The sequence below is a fragment of the Euphorbia lathyris genome, chromosome 6, assembly GCF_963576675.1.
Source record: "Euphorbia lathyris chromosome 6, ddEupLath1.1, whole genome shotgun sequence".
NCBI lineage: Eukaryota > Viridiplantae > Streptophyta > Magnoliopsida > Malpighiales > Euphorbiaceae > Euphorbia > Euphorbia lathyris.
Window position 1 is genome coordinate 6,407,820 of NC_088915.1, and position 10,825 is coordinate 6,418,644.

At 35.0% G+C, this 10,825-nt stretch overlaps 1 protein-coding gene across 2 annotated transcripts; it reads right to left on the reverse strand.

The window, feature by feature from the left end:
- Positions 1–243: 243 nt before the first annotated feature.
- Positions 244–10,348, reverse strand: LOC136232309 (heat shock 70 kDa protein 17). Of its 2 annotated transcripts, none has more exons than XM_066021383.1 (15): positions 10,154–10,348; positions 9,238–10,038; positions 8,354–8,586; positions 7,142–7,301; positions 6,326–6,571; positions 6,025–6,161; positions 5,563–5,902; positions 5,290–5,451; positions 4,935–5,009; positions 4,729–4,829; positions 4,570–4,639; positions 3,227–3,283; positions 3,039–3,100; positions 1,984–2,056; positions 244–770 (listed from the first exon to the last, which is right to left on the reverse strand). In XM_066021383.1, exons 2-15 carry the CDS (start codon positions 9,997–9,999, stop codon positions 600–602), a joined length of 2,649 nt encoding a protein of 882 aa, XP_065877455.1. In that variant the 5' UTR covers positions 10,000–10,038; positions 10,154–10,348; the 3' UTR covers positions 244–599. The 2 variants fall into 2 exon arrangements, with proteins under 2 accessions (XP_065877455.1, XP_065877456.1); XM_066021384.1 differs by having other exon boundaries at positions 10,113–10,348.
- Between the last annotated feature and the right edge of the window lie 477 nt (positions 10,349–10,825).

Below are 10,825 nucleotides of genomic sequence, written 5' to 3' on the forward strand. Positions count from 1 at the left end.
TCTCCTGTTTAGACTTAAAAGGAAAAAGCAATTCCAAAAATTGAAAACAAACAGGCACTTAAAGTGATACCCATTCCAATTTGTCGAAATTTTCCATTCCTTAAAAGGAAAATATGTCATTTTAAGCAAGTTCAAGAAGGTAATGAGACATATACAAAATTCAAAGGCCCAATCGAATTAGTTAATCAAGCACAGGAAGCTCGTGATGTATTAAGCCGAAAAAGAAAAAACAAGGAATGAAAATAGAAGCTGTATGTATGTATCTATCTATCTATATATTGAAAAATGAAAAATCATATGTTCATCTCAATTAAATAAAGTCCTCCTAAATCCTTCTTCTCCTCTAAACACATAATTAATTAAGAAGCTTTACCAAAACTCCCAATGAGGCAAAGAGAGACTAATTAATTGCCTCTTTAAAATCTTGTGGGTACAAGTTAAGATTCAATATACTACCGAGTGAAGGAAACAAACTTGTTGCTACTTTACCTCATTTTCAAGTATTCTTCTTTCTCTAGTTCGGAGTTCCATATAGGAGTTGATTCCCCTCTCTTTTTCTTGCTGAAATGTGTGATTAATCAACATTTTCGGACTTCAAATCATAACTCGTCGTGTGGTTCGGATTCGGGTTCTGCGTCGGGCGAACTGCTTGAATCAGCAGTTGATTTGTCTGCTGATGGAGTTCCCTCATTGTTCTCAGAGGTATCATTCTTCTTAGGCTTCTCAACCTTTGGCGGCTTTGGCTTTGGAATTCTGCTCACACTGGCAGCCTAACACAGAAAAAACCAAACCAATTGGAAATTTGTTTCAACAGTTACGGTCCCCAACTTTGAAACTAGTCTATGTTTCACAAAAACGGCTCTTTGGTAGTGTTTGCGTTTTGTGTCCGTGTCAATTTCCATTTGAAAGCTTTGTTATAAAGGCTATGTTTTAGAAGTAACATGCCCCGGTATCTATGTCTGTTTTCGTGGAACATAGGAACTAGTTTTTCCACAATTATAGAATCCAGTTCATGCCTAAAATGCACTTCATTAGATTTCAGAAAAACTTAAGTGGCATTTCGGTCAAAAAAATCTTAACCTGCTCGAGTACCTAGCAATCGTAGGAAATATTCATACTTCAAATGCAAGAATAATCTAGCCTTAAAGTGATCTTATTTGTCTAAATGCCCGTATGGGACTGTTTTACTCCAAACTAGATGAGTGTTTGATTAGAGCCCCATTGTTTGCTGAATTTTTTTTTTGTGTTGAAACATAAAATATTTTCCGATGTTTGGTGTTTGGCTACAACACCGAAAGAAGTGGTGGGTGGCTATTGTTTTTTAAAAAGGCAAGAAGGAATGGAATAGGGTTCCAAAAGCTCAGGAAAATGTTTCTGTTTGACTTATTTTCCCAAACAAACAAACACGAAAAATCAGGAAAATATTTTGCTGCACAATATTTTTGTTAAACAAACGGAGCCTAGGATTGGAAAACATTTATTGATAGCTATTTTGGAAGAAAAATCAATTAATATCTACCAGCAGCAAACAATGATAACTACTCCCTCCATTCTTTTTTATATGTCGTTTAAAATTTCTCACCAATACCAATGCAAGATTAATTGGTACTTTTTTATATGTCATTCTTTTATATAAGAATTTTCTTCAGCAAAATCTAATTGGAATTTATATTTTTGGCACGGATTAATCTCCATGGTGACCCCAGTTACAAATGTAAAACATGGCACTGCTCTCTCTCTCTTATTAATGACCACTTCTTCCCTCTTTTATATTTGTATATGACTTTTAGGGTTGATTAAACAACGCATTAATTAGACTATTTAAATGATTGATTACTCTTCATATTTCCCTTTTAAAATTCTGCTTCCTACACCAAAACTATAAAACGTCATATCTAAAAGAATAATTTGATAAACCTTAAACGGCATATAATTAAAAACGGAGGAAGTAAAGGAGAAGAGCCTCAAGTGATCATTTAATACCTTATCTTGAAGGTTGTACAACTTGGTGTACACATCTTCAGACGTAAATACCGGTGTGCTGAACCCTGAAGTCCTGTTAAAAAGCAAAGATCATGTTAACCAACCAACATTTAGATCATCTAAATGAAATTAATTCTACACTATATGCTTCAGCTTAGATGTAATTTTTACCAAAATCTTAACGATATATAAGCTTCTAACTATACTAAATCAAGCATGGGAAGCTATGGATTTGTAATTATTCAACCATTAAGACAAAGTATGCACAGTGGCTAAAGCATAAACAGCAAAAGATATCATCTCTTAAGTCAAGATTGAATGATATTCTGCTTCCGAGGAGGAAACAGTGAATAAACATATACGAGTTTCCACGTGTGGCTGAGAAAGAAGCAATTATGTGAATGCTTCACACATGCTATTTCCAGTGAAAATATACTAATTGGTTTCAACTTGAAGTTTATAACCCTCTGCCAGGCTTACTATTTTCAGCTACTGGCCTTTTTACCATTTCATAGGCTCGACCTACATTGCACTTATCACTTGAAGCTGTAAACCTCAACGTTTTGTACCTTTTAATCAGATAGAGCTATTGAATATCAATCTACATTGAGCACACAGTCAGATTTTTTGATACTATTAGCATCACAGCCTATAGAAGGTCGAAATTAAGAATGTCATCTTTGAATCTCCAACTCCAAAGAAGTAAAAGTTACCAAATATTTGCCAATTATGCATAAGCTCGTCAAAAGCCAGTATGAATGCTGTATGAAGCAGTTTGATGATTCTACTGCTTAAAACGGCTCATAGTGACACCAGAGAGAGAGAGAGACAGAGCCTAAAATGGGATTCTTTGGTAGAGAAATTTGTGACAGAAATAGAAAAACTAGATTTAAAATATAGACAAAAAAAAAAAGCACATGCACCTTCATCTGTTGATTGTAACAGTGTTTAAACGAACCGCCAAATACTTAAATAATCCTTGAATAAGTTATCTAATAAACACCACAGTAGCAGCAAAGGAACTTTAGAAAATATAACTGATAAAAACAACTTACTTCTTTTGTTCGGCTTCCTTCTCATTCAGCCAACTCTTTAACTTGTCAGCCTCAGTTAAAACCTGGAAAAGAAAATATTAAGACAATAAAACTACTGAGATGTACAAATCTATGGATCGTTCCAATCTCTGAAAGCCCAAGAAAAAAAACCACGAAGATGCCATGTGAGATCAAATGGAAAATAATACCTCATCTACTTTATTCTTTGGAAGCCATGATTTGCTGGTCTCCCAGCCTTTTACAGTCTGCAGGCACTCAAAAGAGAAAAGGTTAATCAAGCTATCAAAAACCTCATGGCAGCCATAAAGTTAAGATCACATTGTATTAGAAAAATTCTATGAATAATCTGTAGCATCAAGCTACAGAAAAACTAATGGCAGCTATGAGAACATCACATTAACAAATTTTGCAAACAACTTGTAGACGGTAGCAATAAGTGGTGGAGGTGATTCTGACAGAAAATTGTAAAAAAACAAATGTAAAACCAAAGACAGCATATATCTTGTAGAAGAATCGCAAAAAAAAAAATCTACTTGCAACACAGATGATATCATGAGTAATTTCTACCACCAATGATGACTAATGAATCACTGTTCTGCAGAAACTCTAATGAACTAGCATATTCTGATAGTTACTATTGAAATATCAGCTACACAATAGATATAAAGAAACAAAAAAATAGAAAGAAGAAAGGTGGATATTTTAAGAAAAAACAACTTATTTTAATTGACCATCTGAATAGTGTACTTATCATGCTTATTGACATACCACTTATGTTCAAGAGAGCCTCTGGTGTGCAAGAGTTTCACCCTTTCAGGCTATTTTTCATCTATCATTTTATGGAGTGGCTACAATTAGGTTTCAAAGGCTAGATATGGAGTATGCTTCTGCCTGGATTTGTGTCTTATTTGGCCTTTTTTTTTTTTTATAGAAGAATGAATATACTAGCTCTCCACATCAGCTTTTGTGGAACCATATTATTCATAATATGGTCTTCTATGAATTTTACAAAAATTTCCATACAACATGGACAATACATCAGTATCAATTCATACAAAAATTGAACTCTGTGAATAGAGAAAACTTGGTTTACTGAAGCGATACAAATGAACCACAGCCCTCAAAGTGCCCCTAAACCAAATGATATTTTTGAATTTTTGTGTATTTTCCAACACGACGCAATTATGTTATTGTATCTTTCCAAGCATTTGTGTTGATTGAAATGTTAATGCAATCCCAGTGCTTAATCATTTAAATTTTTTTAATCTTAAATCCATCTTTTAATTCTTTATTCCACTAAAAAATATCAGTTTAGTGCACAGAGAATTAAGTTTTCAAGCATTGATTTTCCAAGTTGACTGACAAGGACATGTTACCCATCTATAGTCATCAATTTCCATGTAAAATACTATATTTTAGCTTGACACCAAATACCACATAATATGCGCACGCACAATCTAACCCCCAAGAGAGGATACACTTTAGCATAAAAACATTCAAGAGGAGGTTCAAATTGAACTATTTAATGTACCTGCTGCAGCTCACCAAGGTATTTTACTGCAACTTGAGCAGCTGCTGGCCTTGCAGTAAGCTCTTTAAACCTGAAAATTACTCGCCAGTTAAAATATCTTATTTTAGATACTGAAGCTTGCAAAGAATATTTGCAACAAGTAAGAAAAAGCAGTCATACCTGAAAAAGATAGGGTCACCAATAGCTTTTAAAGAATCTAAACGATCCTGAAACTCCGAAGCACTGGCTTCTTCACCATCCAAATAGAGCCATTCTTGGACCTGGAAATAGAAGATATTCACAAATTTATGCCTTATGTACACTTAATTACAGCAAAATATGGAAGAGAAGATAAAAACAAATGTAAACAATGAAGAAGGGCTTACCTCATCAAGCTTTTCAATGAATGATTTGCGTTCATCTTCTGAAGATATTTTGTCAAACTCCTCAAATGTTTCAAGCTGGAAGCCAAAACAGCAATCAACTAAAAACGAAACTAAAAGAAAGAAGCCAACCATCCATATAAAGAATACAACATTATAAAAGCCAAGTGTGAAATCAAGATTAATAGACCAAGACCTACTCCAAACTATAATACACATAAGCTTACCAAATCATAAATAACACGTATAAACCTTCATATGCAAGAAACAAAATAAATTTATGATAACCAACACTAAAACAGCACCAACTTAAATTATATAATTATTTAATTAACTGCAGTGAGTCAAGATTTCAGACCTTTTCTTTTGTAGAATATATATATCCTTCCAAGTTATTTTTCAACTCAGCAGTTCTCCTTCGCTCAGCATCCTTTTTGTCCAATGCTTCTAATTTTCTTTTGGTTTCAACTGCAGAGTCTCCTGGAAGAGGCATTCCAGGTCCTTTAGTCTTCTCAACAATCTACAAGGGGGAAAAGGAAATTAACAATTAACAAATGAAATAAAGGAATGCACACAACAAGACCCAATATCAGGAAAATTTTAGTACACAAGGTGGTTAGCATATTTGCACCTTAAGCGGAATCCTGAATGTCCTCTTTTTCAGCTTTTTTTCTGTACCCAACTCAACGACACTTGGTTCTTCAATACTAGAGTTGGACGCATTATTAATCGTACCATCAGACTGCAAGTTTTCAGTGCTTTCTTCAGAAACGTTTTTAGTCCCAGTTTCAATTGATATATTTTCAGATGAAGCAGTTGTATTTTCTGCAGTAAGGTTCTTTTTAGGAACTTCCACCCACTCTGATATTTCAATGACAGCATCTGCTCGATCCAGAGCAAGAATTCCACTTCGACTGAGAGAGAAGTGTAGATTTGTTTTGATGGGGGAAGACAGGTTTCGTGATGAATATCTAGACAAGACAAAGAAGATGGATGAGAAAACTCTAGGTTTTTCAATGGAAATTCTTTCAATAATTTAGGAGGTGCTGAACATGGAATAATTGACTACAGATTTAATAATTTCTGAACTTACTTCTCGCTTGCATCTGTAACTCCAGAAACTGCATACTGTGCAAATACAGGAGAAATAGCACCAGGTGGCAAAAGATCTTCGGCCTCATAAAAGAGTGAAACTTCAAAATCTTTGTCATGCACAAAAGATCTGAACATCTGTTGATAGAAAAATCCACATAAACAAAGAAAGCTAAATTGATGAAGCTGAAACATTAAAACGAATCTTAGGAAACTTATTCAGGTTCTGACTCTAAGTACAACAGAATTTATAACTATATTTCACTTCAAAAAAGGATAATTCGAGCTACAATTTTGTGTACCTTACTGGGGAGTTTTTTCATCCTTGGCACAAGCAACTGCTTAGTGCTTTCATCTTTCAAAAGCTCAGGTCCATCTAACTCCACCACAAAACCGTAAGGAGAGCCATCAAGAATTCCTAATTTACGGTTCAATTTGATCCCATCACTTAGATTTGCAGCATGTAGTGCTGCGCCAAGAACTATAGCCTCATCAGCATCAAGATGTTTGTCTAGCTCCTTCCTTCCAAGAAATTCCTGGATCTTGGCCTGTCATTATGAAAAATCAAATTGATTATATCATTCCTTCGTTTAGATGAAATCCGGTAACAGAGAATTGTAAATTTTCCAGGAGTATATTGATAGTTAACACAAACTTAAATACACACACAAAAAGTACAAAAATAATAAATAAAGCAATTATTCTACAAGGGCCTTAATCAAAAGGGACTAATATCCTCTTTAACTATTCTTTGTTTAGCCACAGCCATCCACGCTTTATTTATTCCTTTGTAGATCCCCTCAACAAATTAATCAGAGTCAGAATTTTGACTTCTCAGAATCTCTGACAAGAAAGATGATAAAGCTGGAAAATCAATGCCAAGAAACATAACTATGATAAATTGACAGCAGCGGCTAGGTGGTTCCATACCGGCTGAAGTTTTATTCCGGAAAACAAAATGAAATAATATAAAAATAGACGAACTGAGGTGGTATTACTACAGTTTTCCCCACAATTGTGAAAGCATAAGAACATAGCTCACTTATCTAATCGTAAATATGAGTTCAACATCAGTATTTAAACAGAGAACTTTAAAAAAAAAAAAAAATAGTACTAACCTTCAATTTTGGGACTCTGGTAGCACCTCCTATAAGCTCCACTGCATATACATCATCCACCTCCATCCCTGAATGTTTAAGCACATCTTTGAGAGGAGTAAGAGACCTATCCCACAAATCGCCACACAGCTCTTCAAACTTGTCACGTGTTATAGTACTCCTGGAAATTTGAGTAAGTAAATAAATGCTTCTAGATAATCAATTAAGTATTAATTTAACTGTTCAAACTGCATAGACAATAGCATATGAATACTTGTAATTCAAACATAAATGAAGACAGGTAATGAAGAAGTGTAATAAAGAATCCTTCAATTACTTACTACTCCCTCCATTCTCAAATAAGTGTCATTTTAGAATTTTCACACAAATTAAGAAACACAATTAATATGCACTTAAATTAATAAATTTACATGGATTAACTAAATAAAAATTCTCTCTCCTATAATGATTGGAGAAGAAACTTTGAAAGCTTAAAAAACACATAAATCAAGACAAAATTTAAATGCCTAACCAAAAAACTATGCTAAATTTTATTGAAAAACGAAAACGACACTTAAAAAAGAACAAAAACAATTATCTAAAACGACACTTATTTGAGAATGGAGGGAGTAGTAGTTTTTCAATTCTCATTCTCTGTTTAGGGACTCCTATTCAAATCAGGAATATTTTTCAGCTTAGAACTAGTAACAAACTAGCATATATACGAGAGTAGAAATCAGATTATGTATTTTCTTCTCTCTATTCCGAATTTCATTCTACAGGTTATTTTAATTAAATTATTTTTTACAACTACAATCACCCTATTCTAGCCTACGTGTTGAAGTCTAATTTCCCAACCCCTTGGGGTATATCAGAACCCTTAAACTGCACATTATGAAACCAGCAACAGAATCAGTCCTCCAACTGAACCTATGCGATCATTTCTAGCAGAAGAACCCAGTATGTTTTATGACCCCAGGTATCTACCCTTAAAACAATGTACCCATGCAACGATTTGTATGGAGCAATTGAACTCTTTACAACCCAATATATAATTACAGACAATAATGTCAATCAAAGAAATCTCCAGTATGGATCTAGAAGGAATATTGCAAGGAATTTTTTTTACAAACAAGCACCCAAGGAAATGGGCTGAAGTGCTAATTGAGTAAACAGATACTAGAGCAATATTGTCAAGTATAGAAGAGCAGATGGTCCAAAAAGTCAACATACCTGAAGTCACGGTCATCATAGAGAGATTCAACGGATATTGGTGCCATAGTGTTTGCACTCAAAATTTCCTTTGTACGTTTAACCTGTTTCTTTAATTTAGCCATTGCCTTGGGAGACTTCCTGACATCAACCCCATTTCCAAGTTGTTTATTAAACTCATCAGCAAAGAACTCCACCATCCGTGCTTCCATGTTTTGCCCCCCAAGTTCTGGGTCCCATCTAACTTCCTTGACCTGGAAGTATGTCAAGCAGACATACGTCAAACATAAAACAATTGCATCAGACTCCATCAGACTGAAATATACACCCAATAACAAGCAGACAAGGTAACATGTACAGAATATACGTGAAAGTTATGGAAGTATTCCAGCTACTTTGAATTAGAAGTAGAAAACTAAATCCTTGACAACCGTGTCCCCGGAGATATAGTTAGGGACAAGCTTGATCAAAAGAATGAGGACATGCATAAAAATCACACCGCAACAAAGTTGAAAGATTTAGCAAAGAACATCTACCCCACATGAATCGAATCATGTCAAAGAGTAGTTTAAATTCGGTTCAGGGTCTGAGCTACTACATCTTAACCAATTTTCAACATCACTGCATGTCCTAATGCCACATAAAAGATTTATAATAAAATAAAAATAAAAAAAAAAAAAAAAACCCACAAGGTAAGTGCAAGAATCAACGATAGTTGCCTCTTCCAAAACCAACATTGAAATCCCCATGTTCTGTCATATAATACACCGAATTTGACCTATCTGTAAACTGCAAACAAAATATACTCTAAAAAATACACAGTATATGCTACATATGCAAATGCCTATTAGTGGACTACTTAATCGGTACACTTCCAAATGAGCATATTGCTGAACAAAATTTACCTGAAATTGGTTAACTGACACAGTCTTCCCAAACTCCTTCCCATTATAAGCAGAGAAATACACAAGCGCAGCATAAGTACTACTTGATCCCATATCATAGAATATAACATGCCTAGATCCATTTGAGAAATCCTTATCAATCCCATACTGCAAAGCTGCACCAGAATGCTCATTTATCAAAGAAAGGACATTGATACCAGCGAACTGTGCAGCCTGAACCAAACCCCTCCTCTCTGCCTGCCCAAAATAAGGCGGCACACTGATCACTACATCCTTTACAGTCACCTTGGAATGAAACTCCGCTAAATTTGAGGCATAACTTAAAATCATAGACATCAACTCCTCAACAGAATAAATAGTCTCTTTATCATCAATTTTAATACCAACAGCACCTCTTGAATCCTCCACAATATTAAATGGCAAATACATTGAATCTATGTAGGTCTTAACATGCTTGTAGGATTTCCCAATCATGTCACGGAGTTGAGAATAGACTTTCTCAGGGTAACGAGCAGTGATTCCAGCGGCTTCTTCACCAAGCAAACGAGTTCCAGCATGAAATGCGACTAAGGCTGGAGTTTTCCGCTTGGACATCTCGTTGATTGCAACCGAAATTGGCGCTTGGCCTGGTTTCAAGTTAACAACGGCCACTTTCACCCATTCAGAACCTAGATCAACACTAGCTACTGCTGATTCCGACGGAATTAGATTTAAAGCTAGCAAGGACAGGAATAACCCTAATCTGAATAACGCTGATCCCATCCTCGATCAACCAACGAACTTCAAACAAACAATCCTTCTCTACAATCAAAATTAAAGACAAAAAATGAATTCCAACAGCACACATAAAATGTTCAAAACGGAGTTTAGTATACCTGTTCAGCATTGGTTTAGAAACAGCGGAAGTGATGCCTACCTTGATCCGTGGACCACCACTGCTGGCGGCGTGTGCTTAAACGAGCCCTTCACCGAGTGCGATCAATGGTTGATTAGGTCAGATTAGGTTAATAATGTGTTTGTATATGGACGGCCGTCGCCGGAGAAAAGTTGAACGCTGTAAGTCTATTGAGCAGTGTAAGATGTTTCCAGGGAGAGCCGATGACTGAGGAAGGAAGAAATACAAAAGGGCAGAGTTGACGTGGCATATATGAGAGATGTTCAACCAATGAAATAATGACACATCAACATAAGTACACGTGGAGAGATCTTAGACGTCATATGGTGTTGTTAGCACAATTACCATAAATAGAACTCATCTGATACGGCTCGTTGACGCTTCGCGCTACATATATTTATATTAAACAAAAACAAATAAAGAAATATTAAGGCTCCCAAAATATTATGTTTGTGAAAAAAATTTGTTAAATAATAAAATATTTTTTTGATGTTTGTGTATATATATAAAAAAAATAAAGTTTTATTATTTTTATTTATATGAAGGCTTCACGGTTTTTCGTTACGTGGTCTGTGGCACCTGAATCAATTATTCACAAAGTATCTAATTCAGTCAAAAGAACAATAGAAGATACATAAGCTTGACTAACAAACATTTTAGAAACGTGTACCTTAGGGACTTTGCATTCAGATG